Source organism: Mytilus galloprovincialis, chromosome 7 (assembly GCF_965363235.1).
Source record: "Mytilus galloprovincialis chromosome 7, xbMytGall1.hap1.1, whole genome shotgun sequence".
NCBI classification, from domain to species: Eukaryota; Metazoa; Mollusca; class Bivalvia; order Mytilida; family Mytilidae; genus Mytilus; species Mytilus galloprovincialis.
The window spans coordinates 6,883,173-6,902,387 of record NC_134844.1 but is presented as its reverse complement, the minus strand read 5'-3'; the positions used below and the strand labels follow the sequence as shown (position 1 = coordinate 6,902,387).

At 32.3% G+C, this 19,215-nt stretch overlaps 1 protein-coding gene across 2 annotated transcripts in view; it reads right to left on the bottom strand.

Annotated features, from left to right (window-relative positions):
- LOC143082220 (glutamate receptor 4-like) overlaps window positions 1-19,180 on the bottom strand; it is a 39,361-nt gene extending 20,181 nt beyond the window's left edge. Inside the window, exons 1-6 of one of the 2 annotated variants that reach the window (XM_076257804.1) lie at window positions 19,045-19,180; window positions 7,498-7,629; window positions 6,323-6,505; window positions 2,570-2,866; window positions 1,763-1,962; window positions 1,063-1,122 (exon numbers count right to left, since the gene is read on the bottom strand). In XM_076257804.1, coding sequence (XP_076113919.1) covers window positions 1,063-1,122; window positions 1,763-1,962; window positions 2,570-2,866; window positions 6,323-6,505; window positions 7,498-7,606 — 849 coding nt within the window. In that variant the 5' untranslated portion in view covers window positions 7,607-7,629; window positions 19,045-19,180. Of the gene's footprint in view, window positions 1-1,062; window positions 1,123-1,762; window positions 1,963-2,569; window positions 2,867-5,445; window positions 5,580-6,322; window positions 6,506-7,497; window positions 7,630-19,044 lie in introns of those variants that run through there. The other variant, XM_076257805.1, reaches the window with a different exon arrangement.
- Window positions 19,181-19,215: the final 35 nt, after the last annotated feature.

Sequence of the window (19,215 nt, the reverse complement as noted above, 5' to 3'; positions counted from 1 at the left end):
TTGATCTATCTATAGTACTTGTACTTTCCCTTGATCTATCTATAGTACTTGTACTTTCATTCCCAAAATTCACTTATGGTCATCATTGAAAATTCGTAAATGTCTGTTTCAATCATCATAAACATACATTTTACAATTTTTACTTTGAAATAGAAAAATATTGCATCATTGGCCCAAATAAAACAACATAATTGAACGTCCACTCTGTGTACTAAGCAGTATTTCTATATGTATCCATCTGATGAATTAAGCCTTTTTCAACTGATGTTTATGTAATATAGTTCGTTCCTGTGTTGTAATGCTACATCACTGTCCCAAGTTAGGGGGTAGGTTGGGATCCTGCTAACATGTTTAACCCCGCCACATTCTGTGTGTATGTGCTTGTCCAAAGTCAGGAGCCTGTAATTCAGTGGTTGTCGTTTGTTGATGTGTTAAATATTTGTTTCTTGTATTTTTTTTTTTTTACACATAAATTAGGCCGTTAGTTTTCTCGTTTGAATTGTTTTACATTTGTCATTTCGGGGCCTATAGCTGACTATAAGGTATGGGCTTTGCTCATTGTTGAAGGCCGTACGGTGACTTATAGTTGTTAATCTCTGTGTCATTTGGTCTCTTGTGGAGAGTTGTCTCATTGGCAAGCATAACACATCTTTTTTTTTATTAGTTGATTGTTACAGAAAAAGTAAAATCACAAAAATAAACGGAAAGTCCCTGATTAAATGGCAAAATCAAACGTATGGATAACAGACCATCCAACATGTCCTACTTTAATGAACTATTTAATCATAATTCATACCGATTTACTCAATAATACCGATTTACTCATTAAATATTCCTTCCGCTGGAACTATGTACGCTTATACATTGTACACTACTTGAACCGACCACTTAAGGATACCTTAATATGCACGTGGTTTTCGTGTGGAGATAATTGTTACTTACGTTATCCGTTTCAGTTGTTCTACAGTGAAAATTCTACCTCAACAAAAGTACGTAAACCTTTTTACCATCAATAGCAAAACAATTTTCCATATTAAATTATCATACAATAATAATTCTTACCGAATCATGGAATATAAATATGTTTTTTTCATTTTCCATAATGTTTCCAAATGACTTTGCCTGTAAATGACAAAGAATTCTGAGACAGATATTGGTTTATATAAAACAGGTCTATACTTAGTACGTACAATGTATAGTTCATTCTTTAAAATGTAAAACAAACACTGGCTGTTGTGTAACATTTGCGTACAGACATTGATCAGTTCACTGTTTTTCTGATATTGTATTTGCTAACATAACTGATGGTGGACTGACCTTGTGTATAGCCCACTGATGGTGGACTTTCGGAGTATTAACAAGTTAAATGGTACCTAAATGGTGATTTCTTTTTTCATTTCATCACTGTCAGTTTAAAAAACTAAAAAATTCTTAAAAGATAAACTTTTGAACAGTGGCCGCAGATATATATTATAATATATGATACTAAGAATCCTGTATTGGATATGATAACCAAGCGATCCAGCGGTTGATCGTATTAAGCTGAAAGTGTTTTCCTACGGTTGTATGCAGTATGGTATGGAGAACTTTGAAGAAAATCTATTGTTGGCAAATTGGTGCTTTTAGGTTTCTCAGAATGTCGATGACCTTACAGTTCCTTTTATTCTAGATATAATCTGTATGTGTGTGTATGGAATGAAATAACGCATGAATGTGTTCAGTACTGTCATTGTTAGTTTTTAATCTAAAAGCATTATATTACCTCAATTAAAACACTCTCTATTAGTTTATGTTGGTCATCCCTGGGACTACAGATAAGAATTATTTCTTGTCGTAGTAACTGGGCATTTCGTAACACCTCTACTGTTTGGTTCCGAATATCTTCCTCGGAATTCATTTGGAAAGCATAAGATATTGGTGAAATCTGATTGGCTATCATTCGACGTATTAAATCCTGGCAAACTACAAATACATATTGGATCCTTGAAGATTTAAGAAGTCTGTCAATTTGTTTGTTTTTATATTTTTTTATTTTGAATTTTTCTGATGTTTTTTCTTTCTGATTATAAATCAATTCGTTTGATATATTCTGCTGTATTTATCATGGTGTTAGTTATAGTTTGTGATATTCAAAAAAGAAGATTTGGCATTGTTGCCAATGGGATGACTATTCACCAGATTGTAAATAAACAAATATAATTCACTGTGCGGTCGTCAAAAATAAAATAAAAAAAACTATACCTTATGATATAGGTTAGCTATAAAAGGTTCCGGCATGAAAAATGTGCAACAATTCAAACGAAAAAACTAACGGTCTAATTAATAGCAATTCAATTTACGAAAATCAAATATGATAGACATAAACGAACAACAATCACTGAATAATAGGATCCTAACTTACAGGATAAAAAATAATGCGACCGGTTAAACATATTTTGGAGTGCTAAAACCTTTCCAAACCTGGGACAGTGGTGTAAGAGCACAACATAAGAAAAAACCGTAAAAACCAGTTGCAAAATCTGATGCACGTCTTACTTGGTATTCAATATATTAGAGCGAGTAAATATACCGTCATTTATTTTAGGATCATCTGGTAAAACTACAACTGCAGTTTTATTTTTCCAAGCGAGGAAAAGATCCACTATTGCTTCATTAAGTTGTTCGGCTGGAGGTGATACCTCCACGAGGTTGGACCACGCGACATGATCTTCAATCCGGGTCTCATCAACGTAATCAAATCCTTTGTCTTGGGTGATGACGTATGGTATGTTCTCTTGTTCCAGCATCATGGCTAGATTTGTATAATACGGTCCAATGACCACACTGACACCAGTCTCAACTTTATCATTAGCTTGGAGTTTTAACGCTGAAAAATACCAAAGTTGATCATAATTATATATCATATAAAAAAAGAAGATTTGGTATGATTGCTAATGAGACAACTCTCCACAAGAAACCAAATGAAAATGAAATTGACAACTATAAGTCAAGGCAATACAGCATAGTCATATATAAAGGCTCCGAATTGACAATGTAAAACAATTCAAACGAGAATACTAACGGCCTAATTTATATTAAAAAAAATGAACGAAAACAAATATGTAACACATAAACAAACGACAACCACTGATTTATAGGCTCCTTGCTTGGGACAGGAACACACAAACAGAATATGGCGGGGTTAAAAATATTAACTGGATCATGTCTAGATTTGTATTATACCATACGGCCCAATGACAAAGTAACACGGCCCAATGACAAAGTTTCATCTGTCAACTGTATGACATTAGCATTTGTTTTTTGTTTGTTTCAGATACACGGTCTTTGGTCATACACAGGGTAATTATAAATACTGTTTCTATACTGAGTAATAAAGTGACCAAATCTATGTAGAAACAGCCAGTTGTGTTTCTATACTGAGTAATAAAGTGATCAAATCTATGTAGAAACAGTCAGTTGTGTTTCTATACTGAGTAATAAAGTGACCAAACCTATGTAGAAACAGCCAGTTGTGTTTCTATACTGAGTAATAAAGTGACCAAATCTATGTAGAAACAGTCAGTTGTGTTTCTATACTGAGTAATAAAGTGACCAAATCTATGTAGAAACAGTCAGTTGTGTTTCTATACTGAGTAATAAAGTGACCAAATCTATGTAGAAACAGCCAGTTGTGTTTCTATACTGAGTAATAAAGTGATCAAATCTATGTAGAAACAGCCAGTTGTGTTTCTATACTGAGTAATAAAGTGACCAAATCTATGTAGAAACAGTCAGTTGTGTTTCTATACTGAGTAATAAAGTGATCAAATCTATGTAGAAACAGCCAGTTGTGTTTCTATACTGAGAAATAAAGTGATCAAATCTATGTAGAAACAGCCAGTTGTGTTTCTATACTGAGTAATAAAGTGACCAAATCTATGTAGAAACATCCAGTTGTGTTTCTATACTGAGTAATAAAGTGACCAAATCTATGTAGAAACAGCCAGTTGTGTTTCTATACTGAGTAATAAAGTGACCAAATCTATGTAGAAACAGTCAGTTGTGTTTCTATACTGAGTAATAAAGTGACCAAATCTATGTAGAAACAGTCAGTTGTGTTTCTATACTGAGTAATAAAGTGATCAAATCTATGTAGAAACAGTCAGTTGTGTTTCTATACTGAGTAATAAAGTGATCAAATCTATGTAGAAACAGTCAGTTGTGTTTCTATACTGAGTAATAAAGTGATCAAATCTATGTAGAAACAGTCAGTTGTGTTTCTATACTGAGTAATAAAGTGACCAAATCTATGTAGAAACAGTCAGTTGTGTTTCTATACTGAGTAATAAAGTGACCAAATCTATGTAGAAACATCCAGTTGTGTTTCTAAACTGAGTAATAAAGTGACCAAATCTATGTAGAAACAGTCAGTTGTGTTTCTATACTGAGTAATAAAGTGACCAAATCTATGTAGAAACAGCCAGTTGTGTTTCTATACTGAGTAATAAAGTGACCAAATCTATGTAGAAACAGTCAGTTGTGTTTCTATACTGAGTAATAAAGTGACCAAATCTATGTAGAAACAGTCAGTTGTGTTTCTATACTGAGTAATAAAGTGACCAAATCTATGTAGAAACAGCCAGTTGTGTTTCTATACTGAGTAATAAAGTGACCAAATCTATGTAGAAACAGCCAGTTGTGTTTCTATACTGAGTAATAAAGTGACCAAATCTATGTAGAAACAGCCAGTTGTGTTTCTAAACTGAGTAATAAAGTGACCAAATCTATGTAGAAACAGCCAGTTGTGTTTCTATACTGAGTAATAAAGTGACCAAATCTATGTAGAAACAGCCAGTTGTGTTTCTATACTGAGTAATAAAGTGACCAAATCTATGTAGAAACAGCCAGTTGTGTTTCTATACTGAGTAATAAAGTGACCAAATCTATGTAGAAACAGCCAGTTGTGTTTCTATACTGAGTAATAAAGTGACCAAATCTATGTAGAAACAGCCAGTTGTGTTTCTATACTGAGTAATAAAGTGACCAAATCTATGTAGAAACAGCCAGTTGTGTATCGTTCTATATCATTGGGTTTTTTTTATAAACAAGAACGTACAAAATTTATAAAGTGTTACATTGTTTTTTGTCTAGTTATACGTTATCAATGGTTACACTGTCAGTTAATAAGATAGTTGGAAAATGACACAATGGTTTGTTGTGTTTTACTAGAGAAAAACACACGAGCAACATAATAATACACTTTGAATAGTTTATAGTTTTTCCGTAAGTTTTTGCCCTATAGGAACGAAAGTTGTCTTTCTTGTGATGGAAATAATACATCTTCTATACATACTTGTGTTAAGTCCATCTTTGATGTTAGTCCATCCATTCTCCTGTATGGTCGGATTATCTCGGACGTTAACGTTTACTATATATATATATATATATATATATATATATACATACTTGTGTTAAGTCCATCTTTGATGTTAGTCCATCCATTCTCCTGTATGGTCAGATTATCTCGTACGTTAACGTTTACTATATATATATATATACATACTTGTGTTAAGTCCATCTTTGATGTTAGTCCATCCATTCTCCTGTATGGTCAGATTATCTCGTACGTTAATATATATATATATATAAATATATACATACTTGTGTTAAGTCCATCTTTGATGTTAGTCCATCCATTCTCCTGTATGGTCAGATTATCTCGGACGTTAACGTTTACTATAATATATATATACATACTTGTGTTAAGTCCATCTTTGATGTTAGTCCATCCATTCTCCTGTATGGTCAGATTATCTCGGACGTTAACGTTTACTATAATATATATATACATACTTGTGTTAAGTCCATCTTTGATGTTAGTCCATCCATTCTCCTGTATGGTCAGATTATCTCGGACGTTAACGTTTACTATATATATATATATATACATACTTGTGTTAAGTCCATCTTTGATGTTAGTCCATCCATTCTCCTGTATGGTCAGATTATCTCGGACGTTAACGTTTACTATATATATATATATATATACATACTTGTGTTAAAGTCCATCTTTGATGTTAGTCCATCCATTCTCCTGTATGGTCAGATTATCTCAGACGTTAACGTTTACTATATATATATATACATACTTGTGTTAAGTCCATCTTTGATGTTAGTCCATCCATTCTCCTGTACGGTCAGATTATCTCGGACGTTAACGTTTACTATATATATATATATACATACTTGTGTTAAGTCCATCTTTGATGTTAGTCCATCCATTCTCCTGTATGGTCAGATTATCTCGGACGTTAACGTTTACTATATATATATATATACATACTTGTGTTAAGTCCATCTTTGATGTTAGTCCATCCATTCTCCTGTATGGTCAGATTATCTCGGACGTTAACGTTTACTATAGTGATTGAACCGTAACAGTCTATCACATCTGTATCGTTACTCTGAATATTCTTTTCAACAAATTCTTGTAACGGGCTCAATCCAGTCGACGGACTTAAAATACCTAAAGAACACAAAAAAATAGGAGCTTTCCTGCTTACTCATGGACATTGGAGTATTCCGTTGATATATTTCAAAATATTTCTGAGAACTAAGGAACCGAAACATTAACAGAAGACACAACACTTCATTAACGTAACTCACGTATCAAACAAGTTGTAAAACTTGTGTCTCGGCCGTTTGTTTAGTTTATGAATAGTAAACTTGTGTCTCAGCCGTTTGTTTAGTTAATGAATAGTAAAAAAAGGGTTTAGAATATGTCATTTTCAGCTTTATAGCTTTCTATTCCGTGTGAGCCAAGGCTCGTGTTGAAGATGTGACTTGGATGGAGAGTTTTCTCATTGGCAATAATACCACAGCCTCTTATGTCTATAAAACATTCACAGAATATATAAGATAAAAAGTTATCGAATTCGTCTAGATATGAATTACGTATCAACAGGATAATAGAGAAATAATTTTTTTTTTTTTTAAATTATTACAACACGACACACATTTAGTATTGAGTATACAATAGAAAAAAAAGGCTTGAATTTGGAGGCAGTTTGCATATAATTATCAAAACATTATATAAATAATGTATTGCTGAAAGGGTGATAGAGCAGATTATTACCCCGAGAAAACAGTGTCAACAGAGACGAAGCAAAGGTTTCTTTACTTTCTTTTACAGTTGAATTTACTATTACGTCCCGTACATAACAACGTTGCGTGTATTGGAAAAATCAACAGAAGTAAAGCGCTAAGATGTTTTATTTTTTTCTTATTTTAACAGTGAAAAAAAAAGTTCTCTGCAAAACGTAGAACTTAAGCATTTTCTTTAATTACTTGATGTATCATTATCACTTAAATAATCGATTTTTGATTGGTCTTTATCAGATAATGACATTAAAAAAAAGTTGTCTCACGCTCAGCCATGGGATACAGTAAATTTTCTCCCTCGTATTAGCCATTAAAATCTAGCATTTTACCATGGAGTTTATATAGATGTCTACCTACCTACAACAAAGTTATACTTGACAGGTGTTTGGTTATTGGTAAAATAGCATACTCCAAAACATTCATGTACCATCAATACAAATACGATATAGAATGTCACTGGTGTCATTGCTTTTGTCGATCAAACAATTTCTGAAAAAAAAACACATCAACATATAAACCTTTGTCCAGAACATTCGTGTACCATCAATACTAGTACGGTTTATGACATAGCTTAAGTGGTTACACGCCATCATTCCGACAATCCATTAATCTGACAGCTCATTAGTCCGACGATCCATTAGTCAGACAACCCATCATTCCGACAATCCATTAGTCTGACAGCTCATTAGTCCGAAGGTCCATTAGTCTGACAGCTCATTAGTCCGACGATCCATTAGTCAGACAACCCATTAGTCCGAAGGTCCATTAGTCTGACACTCATTAATCCGACGGTCCATTAGTCAGACAACCCATTAGTCCAAAGGTCTATTAGTCAGACAACCCATTAGTCCGAAGGTCTATTAGTCTGACAGCTCATTAATCCGACGGTCCATTGGTCAGACAACCCATTTGTCCGACGGTCCGTTAGTCTGACAGCTCATTAGTCCGGCTCATTAGTCCGACTTATATATTTTATTGACCCATAAGTTCGACAACCCAATAATCCGACGGTCCATTGGTCAGACAACCCATTAGTCCGACGGTCCATTAGTCTGACAGCTCATTAGTCCGACGTTCCATTGGTCAGACAACCCATTAGTCCGACAACCCATTAGTTCGACAACCCGATAATCCGACAGCTCAATAATTAGACAACCCATAAGTCCAACACTTATATGTATCAGGCATCAGGGTAAAATAGCATATGTACAAAATAATTATAGTAATAATACTTTTATATACATGTACTTAATTCGAAATATGTACTAGAACTCGATGAAAGATCTGAAAACAACCGAAAGCCACCAATGGATCTTCAACACAGCGAGAAAATCTCGCACCCGGATACAAGCTTCAGCTGAACCCTTAACAAGTACAATGAAAATAGACGTCACACTAAACCCCAAAACATATAGGTCTATTAAAGTATATCTGAAAACAAAAAACTCTATGAAGATAACCTTGTTATGAACATTCATGTCAAATCAATGGTAATAGGGTATAAACCATGTCTAGTGAAATAGATAAAGTCTGTTAGTATTAATATGATTTCTGAAAAAAGGCATCATCTAAATAATATTGTCTCAATAATGTATAGTAAATGGCTTGCCAAATGATTGCCAATGAGACAACTCTCCACAATAGACCAATTTGACACAGAAATTAACAACTTTAGGTCACCGTACAGCCTTCAACAATGAACAAAAGCGCATTTCATAGGTTTTTTTTCCCTTCTCGGAATAGGGGAACAAGATACATGTGTATGGTGTCATTAGAACAAAACTATTACGGTATAGAATGCACTGTAGCTGGTAACCTTTTCAAGGTCTATTAAATATCATTTCTGAGCAAACAGAAAAAAAAACATATGTCAGTGTCTTGTGTCAATACTTATACAGTATCAAATTCACTGTAGCTGGTGACATTTCCAAGGTCTGAACAAACAGAAAATATGTGTCTCGTGTCAATACTTAGACGGTTTAGAAAAATTGCTAGTAACATTGTCAAAACAATTTGTTATAGGACGTGACTGGTGAAATGACGTCTGAAATGATAAAACAAGTTGCTTTCTTTAAAAAAAAAAAAGCAATTAGGGAACCCGAAACTGTTGGTCATCAAATACATTGTTGCTGGATATTTTTGCTTTTGCCAGATTTGATTAATTCAATGTGAATAGAAAAGATGATAATGATGTTAAAATACAATTATTGAAAACATATTATTGTTTTTTGTTTGTTTTTTTTTTTTTATTTTTGCACAAGTCAATTAAAAGCACTGTTGGATTTTAGTTGCAAAAACAAGTAGAACCGTGCAGACTAAGACTTGACTAATTTACTTATGACTTGAGACAGTACATTATGTTTCCTCGTGTTAGATATTCAGGGTCCTAATCCTATTGCAATTCTCAGTTTATGGAAACTTGTTGTCTAGGGCCAATTGCACAGACATAATTGAATAAAAGGTAGAGAATGTTCATGTTACAGATCCTATACAATTAACACCATGTTAACGATGTCCTTTACGCATTTGTGTTTTTACGTTCTCAGTGTACTGCCACTTAAGTTTTATACTGATAAAGAATGTCTACCATAAGCATTTTTTTCGTTCTATCGATTTCTAAAGCATTTCTCCTCAAGCGAATAATTTCGTGTGTACTTCTTAATCCATGTTTTTTTTTTTTGGCGGGGGGCGGGAGAGAGATATAAATTAACCAGAAAGGTGCAAAAATAAGTTATCACAACGTGATTTTTTTGTAACAAGCTTAAGTATAATTAAAATTTCAAGCCAATCTTCATTCCCATCCCTTTTTTAGCTTACTATATGGTATGTGGTTTGCTCATTGTTAAAGTGCGCCTTTGTTTACTGGTGAAGAGCTGTCTTAAGTCAATCCTACCTAATATTCTAAACTTTATATTAAAGATAAATGACAAGAACGGCTTATCATATTGGATTACTGTCTGAGCGTTCTAACTAAATAAGAAAGAGTTCATTGTTATTTCCACCACAGAGTTGTTTTTACACTTGTGATTTTTTCAAAAGTCCTGCAATCTGAAGTTTAATCCACAGTGTCAAAGATATATGTGAGATTTTTTTAATGGAATGGCTTATTTTTTAATGTATCCTTGATACAATTGAGAATGGAAATGGGGAATGTGTAAAAGAGACAACAACCCGACCATAGAGCAGAAAACCACCGAAGTCCATCAATTGGTCTTAACACAGCGAAAATCCCACACTCGGTGGCGGGCTTTACATGTAGCTGGTCACTTAAAAGAAAAGAAACCACAAATTTGACGAATTTTGAAAAAAAAATGAATATTAATCAAATTGTAGGGAAAGGACATTTCTTATCGTAATACGCATTTTTACCCATCAAAGGATAACTAAAACCTCAGGGATCTGGTAAATGAATGATCAATTAAAAAAAGTAATTTGGATAGCTTTTGAACTATGTTGAAAATGACTCGTTGCTTCTTTTATCAATGTAAACAATATTTCTCTTTGTTAATTTGTGCTTTCATTCATTTAACAACTGGGAAATGATAACAGAGACAAATAAAAAAGGGATAGATTGACCTATCATGAATTGTTGGTCGAAATCTACCGAACTATCCCAAAGGACTTAATTGTGAATTTTATCTCCAATCGAATTATCTGATAAACTCATTAATAGAAACTGGAAACATTTCATTTGATTATGTGTTGTTTTATATAGATAATAAATTGTTAATTTCATATAATGTAACTACCATGACATATCATACATCATTTATTACTAATTTACTAATTTTGAGTCGCCATATTGATTTCGAACGGATAAGAACTTTCGGTCATTTTATTTTGTAAAATCAGACATACAGACACGGCTTATCAATTATTTACAAACAGAATTCAAAAGAATCAATTCAATTCAATTCAATTCAATATTTTATTTATGTCTCACCTTATGTATAAAATTACACAATACATTTATAAAAGATACATTTTGTATACATAAGCCAATCTGTACAGATTTATGAGAGACGATAATCACTTAAAAGGATATGTATATGTACATAATAAATATTAAACCTAAATGGTAAAATTATACAACAAAAGTATTTAATTATTATTTACAATATAAAACTTCTCGGCGTCGTTTAAGAATAAAATTACAGGTTTTGGCACATAATCTTATAATATCTTGATTCGAAAATAAAAATACCATTTTCTTACAATCTGTAAAACTATTAAAATGATCATCAATTTTAAGAGACTCAGTAAAAAGAACTTGTCTAAGATCATTATAAACATGACAATGTAAAATAACATGATATTCATCTTCGACAGTATTAAAACAATTAAAACAACATCTCTCTTCCAGCGGCAAATTTTCATACCTCCCAGTTTCCAGTCTAATAGGAGCCACCCCACATCTAAATTTTGCAAAGGCGCTTCTTTCACAAAAAGCCATTAACAGTTTGCAGTAGTTTTCTACAACATACTCCTGCTTAAAAATATTATAGGTTCTCAATTTATTACGCCCATTTCCCCGTCTGGAAGAGGATGAACTAACAATACTGTTCCATTCTTCAATATAAATATCAAACATTCTTGACATGACTGTATCAATAAACATATTTTTATTAATATTAGTGTTTGTTTTACAAAAGTCAACTAATTCAAGTTCCCTGAAATGTTTTTTAACAATGAAATTCCAATTTTTCACAATTCTAAGAATAGAAGTGATTTTGAAACGACTGCTCTTAAAATAATGGTTGTGATACAAAATGAAAATATCTTCCCAAGACATCGGCCGGAACAATGTCACCGTAATGCGACATTGATACTAGTACTTGTATAGTGATGAAAAGCATAGAATATGACATCATGATACGACAGCACTTAAAATAAAGGCAGTGATAAAAAAACTAAGACTTAGAATATGACATCATGATACGACAGCACTTAAAATAAAGGCAGTGATAAAAAAACTAAGACTTAGAATATGTCATCATGACACGACAGCACTTAAAATAAAGGCAGTGATAAAAAAACTAACTTAAAGACTTAGAATATGTCATCATGACACGACAGCACTTGAAATAAAGGCAGTGATGAAAAAACTAACTTAAAGTCTTAGAATATGTCATCATGACACGACAGCACTTAAAATAAAGGCAGTGATAAAAAAACTAACTTAAAGACTTAGAATATGTCATCATGACACGACAGCACTTAAAATAAAGGCAGTGATAAAAAAACTAAGACTTAGAATATGTCATCATGACACGACAGCACATAAAATAAAGGCAGTGATAAAAAAAACTAACTTAAAGACTTAGAATATGTCATCATGACACGACAGCACTTAAAATAAAGGCAGTGATAAAAAAACTAAGACTTAGAATATGACATCATGATACGACAGCACTTAAAATAAAGGCAGTGATAAAAAAAACTAACTTAAAGACTTAGAATATGACATCATGACACGACAGCACTTAAAATAAAGGCAGTGATAAAAAAACTAACTTAAAGACTTAGAATATGACATCATGACACGACAGCACTTAAAATAAAGGCAGTGATAAAAAAACTAAGACTTAGAATATGTCTTCATGACACGACAGCACTTCAAATAAAGGCAGTGATAAAAAAACTAAGACTTAGAATATGTCATCATGACACGACAGCACTTAAAATAAAGGCAGTGATAAAAAAACTAAGACTTAGAATATGACATCATGATACGACAGCACTTAAAATAAAGGCAGTGATAAAAAAACTAAGACTTAGAATATGACATCATGACACGACAGCACTTAAAATAAAGGCAGTGATAAAAAAACTAACTTAAAGACTTAGAATATGACATCATGATACGACAGCACTTGAAATAAAGGCAGTGATAAAAAACTAAGACTTAGAATATGTCATCATGACACGACAGCACTTAAAATAAAGGCAGTGATAAAAAAACTAACTTAAAGACTTAGAATATGACATCATGACACGACAGCACTTAAAATAAAGGCAGTGATAAAAAAACTAAGACTTAGAATATGACATCATGACACGACAGCACTTAAAATAAAGGCAGTGATAAAAAAACTAACTTAAAGACTTAGAATATGACATCATGATACGACAGCACTTAAAATAAAGGCAGTGATGAAAAAACTAACTTAAAGACTTAGAATATGACATCATGACACGACAGCACTTAAAATAAAGGCAGTGATAAAAAAACTAAGACTTAGAATATGACATCATGACACGACAGCACTTAAAATAAAGGCAGTGATAAAAAAACTAACTTAAAGACTTAGAATATGACATCATGACACGACAGCACTTAAAATAAAGGCAGTGATAAAAAAACTAACTTAAAGACTTAGAATATGACATCATGATACGACAGCACTTAAAATAAAGGCAGTGATAAAAAAACTAACTTAAAGACTTAGAATATGACATCATGACACGACAGCACTTAAAATAAAGGCAGTGATAAAAAAAACTAACTTAAAGACTTAGAATATGTCATCATGACACGACAGCACTTGAAATAAAGGCAGTGATAAAAAAACTAACTTAAAGACTTAGAATATGACATCATGACACGACAGCACTTGAAATAAAGGCAGTGATAAAAAACTAAGACTTAGAATATGTCATTATGAGACGCCAACACACCTTCCATAATTTCACGAGTATAACTTAACACTATAAGTAAAAGCAGACCGTAAAAACAAGAACCAATGTCATAAGACAAACATACGGTATATTATAAATACAATTATATCTCTGGGATAGATTTATTTCTGACTATTGCTCTTTTTTTTTAATTTATTTTTTAATTTACCAAATCAAATTTAAAACATGACAGAATTTGCATATGATACCATTGCTTGCTATTTTTCATAAACTCTTTGAAATACCCCAACAAGACACCAGACAACAAAATGTTTACTTTCACATATTTTTCATCAGATGTTTTTTTGTACATGACCACATGCAGATATTCATAAACATTTTCACACACAAACACTTTCCCAGACCTTAGCAATGATTCGAACATTGTTTTGTATATTTATTATTATATTTGATGGGACAAAGTAATGACACAAACAGATGTATAATGCGTTTTAATGTGAATGTTCTGACGTATTAAATTATAATACTGGTACCTTTGATAACTATTTGTTTATTTCAATATAAAGTACGAGGAAAACGTAACTGTATGTGTTTTGAAACGGTCCCCGTGCGCGTTGTGAATAATTAAAACCATTCAGGAAACAAGATATGAAAACATGTAGATAAAACGAATGCATAATGGTTATAAAACAGATTGAGTTCTGAAATTTGTATTGATTATTGATAGATTAAGATATAAGGATTATCTAACGTTTTAAGGATTGAACTATATATACCACATCTTCTTTTTTATACATGAAAAATACAGGACAACGAAGCTCCATAATCGAATAAGTTTACTGCACATGTATATGGATATAAGAAGGTGAGTTGCAACTTCAAAGCATCCAATTACATATACATATATATGTAGCCTTAAATTATTTTCAAAATTTAACTTCATGCACATTTGACATAATTCGATAGCCACTCAATTAACCAACATAGTAGACATTTATTTTATCCGAGTCTAATGTGTCGCTTTTTTAAACAGAATCGTAGACATTTTAAATATCCAAGCCTAATGTGTCGCTGTATTAAACAAAATAGTAGACATTTTATATATCCGAGCCTAATGGGTCGCTTTATTAAACAGAATCGTAGACATTTTATATATCTGAGCCAAATGTGTCGCTGTATTAAACAAAATTGTAGACATTTTATATATCCGAGCCTAATGGGTCGCTTTATTAAACAGAATCGTAGACATTTTATATATCTGAGCCAAATGTGTCGCTGTATTAAACAAAATTGTAGACATTTTATATATCCGAGCCTAATGTGTCGCTTTATTAAACAGAATCGTAGACATTTTATGTATCTGAGCCTATGCGGCACTTTATTAAACCGAATCATGTTCATCTCTAATGTGTTACAATGATAAAAGTTTATTAGGAATTATATTATCATCTAACACAGAAAGGCTATCATACAGAGTGTTTGTTCATGATAATGTAATCTATCACAAATATGCTACAGGATTACAGAAGCAGGACGAGAAAGTCAAATTACTCGTGTATTGTTTACAGAAATAACCCATTAACCATTTTATTGAAGTATTATAATACAATTTTGGAAAGAAATTTGTCGCTATAGATTTTTATCTATAGCTAAAATAATCTGACTTTTCAATTAGCAGATTTCTTGATGTCCTGGAATCAGGCTTTATTTGCTTTTAGGAATTGTTATTGGCTTAACAGAATTAATAGATTTCGCAAAGGATTAATTTGTGGGTTTTTTTTTTTTAGCATATTTGGAATTATTAAACTGGTCCCTTACACATCGGACTTGAATTGGTGGAGCAATAAAAATAAAGATTAATAAAAGGAAACACCATTTAAAAGAACAAAACAACAAAAAACTTAAAATCGAACAAAACGAACCAACAACATACATTTGTAATAGGAGTGACGTCAGGTGTTTCGGAATGGTAAGCGTTCCGGCATATATTCAACTTGACTGTATCTGATAAAAAAATTTCCGCCATTTATTATCCATAAAGACTAATAGAAGGTGAATAAAGTACTTTGTTATCTTCGTCATTTAATATGCAGTGTACTCTAAAATAATGGTTTAAAAAACCACAAGTACAGACCATAGAATGAAAAATAACTTCTAACCTATCGTAATGCTCATACTGAAAGCAATCTAAAATTAAATAATTTGATCATATGAAATCATGCCATGCTACGCTAAAGTTGTTATTGTATTTGGCATAAAGGAAATCACGATCTCCGTACTTCTCTCAGTGACGATATGAACAAGGGTATAAGTATGTCCTTTCCAATAATAACCAGCTTTACCAAAAGACTGTTTCTTCTTGGGTCTATGCTTAATTCATAATTACTATTTCGACGTGTGGTATCTCAACACCTTGCTGGTTTCATAGAATCATAGATTGTTACAAGGTCGTTTCTCTTCACCACTGGTTATTTACATTGGACCTTTCTATGTGAAGACGGGTTTGTCTGTTCAGTTTGGACCTTATTCTATTTATTTTTTTTAAAGACACCATATGAACTAGATGTAAACACTTGTATTCCCTCAACAATGATATGAATTTTGTGAGAGTTCACCCTTTGCCTAATTTTTGGACACTGTTGCAACGGTACAATATGAAAACGAACTACAAAAAGAGATCGAGTTCTTGCATGATCTATTAGATGTTGGCATGGAATCAATACCTTTTAAAAAATGTTTAATTATTGATAATCTATATAATTACAACAGCATCATATTTTTTTTTTATCAAACATTCAATTCAGCTACCAAACACTCAGTCATTATATATTGCTTTGCATCATAATTTAGAATTGATTATTATGTCCGTATTATATTGGCTGCAAACTATTTGAACGCATTTTTTCCCGACAGATGTGAATATTTTTACTGTTTATTTTTGTAATTGTTTACTTTGTTAATTGTTGGTCAATTCAATAATTGCCTAGTGATGCTTTTGTCATCACAAGATAACCGCGATATTCATATGACCTTTCGTGAAGAGTTTCGATGCCTTGACTTTTATGTTTGACCTTGCTATATTAAGACTTATTATATTTCAAACAAATTATCCAAATACACCATTTTGGAAAAGAAATTTATGAGGCTGACCTCATACAGAAACTTTTTAGGAAGAAAGATAAGAAGTTAGCGATATCCTTTAACTCTACTTTTCGCTATATAGATGATGTTCTTTCACTAAATAATTCAAAATTTGGTGACTATGTGGAACGCATCTATCCCATCGAACTAGTGATAAAGCATACTACAGTCAAGTCGGCCTCATATCTTTACTTACATCTAGAAATTAACAATGAGGGTCGGTTGAAAACAAAAGTTTACGACAAAAGAGATGATTTCAGCTTTCCAATTGTGAACTTTCCATTTCTAAGTAGCAACATTCCAGCAGCACCTGCATACGGGGTATATATCTCCCAATTGATGCGATATTCCCGTGACTAAACAAAATGACAATGATACATACATCAGCTGAGCATATTTTAATAGGGATAGGAGCTTTATCGGGACTCCTTGATCGGGTGTTTTTTAAGCTCGGGATTTCGTGATTGATCCTTCCGGGAACCAGGATTCATTTTTTCGAATTTCGTGATGTCGGGATTTAAATTTCTTTAAATTTGGGACTTCGGGATTTCACGTTTTTAAGCCCGGGATTTTGGGATCAGGACCCCTCCTACCTACCCCCCACTTTAATAGATATCTATACCAAAAAGGGACCTCGTTGTCACATGTCGAATGCTTATTTCATTCGGAATCATTACAGGATAATTGTGTTATTACAATTGATCGCCTGTTGACGTTTTACGCTCGTGAACCACCATTGTTTTATTTGGACCCTATTCTTTGTGTTTTTATTTTTCAAGTATATTAAAATGTTCTCTTATAATCTATCCCTTGTTGGGTTCGAACTAGTTTGCAATGGCCATTAATCTTTTGTTGAGACATGTTTTCCTTTTTAAAATAAATTGTTTGATTCAACTACAATCCAGACCCCCAACTCCACACCCTTACCATCACCACTCCCCGACCAAGATTCCTTACCTAAAAAAAACTTACAGGTGATGGTCGGTGCCTACTCATTTGTTCCTGAGGAGGAGGAGTATAAAAATTATCATTTCTGCGACTTGACTGAAAAATGTTATAAGGAAATCACATTCATCGTGACGCATCTAATAAATCTGTTTATCACTGTATGAATGTAATGAAGTAAGTGATGGTATCACGGGAAAATCTTACTCAATGTTAATTATACAAAGGGTATATAAACAAATGACCCTCGGGAAGATGTTAAAAGGTAAATCTGTGGTTTACACATAACTACATTTTTTGTACATGTATAAGAGCAATCAAGATCCATAGTTCATCAAAAATAGAATTAAAGATCAAATAAGTAATGCATGAACAAGATCAATGTTTATACGACCATAATTGTACAGAAAAAAGTGATACTTTATAGGATAAAAAAATATTAATAGCATATATAGTCTTCCATATAAACCTTGTTTTATGCAGATCAAAACGACGTTTACACTTATTGCTTCTAGCACAATATCAAACCATTAGTATATAAGTTAGTTTAGTTGACTGCTGTCACACAATTACAACAACAAATAAATAAATATCTAATATAAAGTTATTTTGCGATCGGCATATGGTGTGTTTTTTTTTAAACATATGAAATGAAACGCCTCATAAAGATTTTCCTGATAGACATAGAATCGGGTAATTAATCGCTGGATTAAAGTGAAGAATTATGTACTTGTCTTAATATTGACGAACGATATCTTATTTTTAATTTTCAAGTGAAAAAAACTGACATGTAAATATTTTGTTGGTACGGCTACGTCACTGTATCACTTCAGGAACTTTGGCGTAGAATACTGATACCATTATGATTACATTTAGTTTATTTAATAGATATACTTGAATATGTATCTTAAATAGGAGCACTGATTGGTACAATTTAAACAAAAAGTCATGTATGTGTACATGTATATACTTAAAATTAGAACGTACATTTACATAACATACAAACACGTAAGGATACGTCTAAATGGAATTAAAACACATAAGGATACATCTTCATAAAATTTAAACACGTATTGGTACATCTACAAATTTACAAACTATAACACATATGTGCAGATCTACATATTTAAGCACAAGTATAGTGGCTATAATGACAAAAACAAATATTAAAAAACTTACCTCACTCCCCGAGTAATTTCAATTAGAAAAACGCTCTATGCCAAACATTTTTTTCCTAATATCTTGCTAAGCAATTGATAAAAAAAATATACAACTGAAAGACCCATCTGTCAACTATATAATTCCATTATAAAATCGCCTCATTGATGCATTCAAACAAGTCTCGTGTGG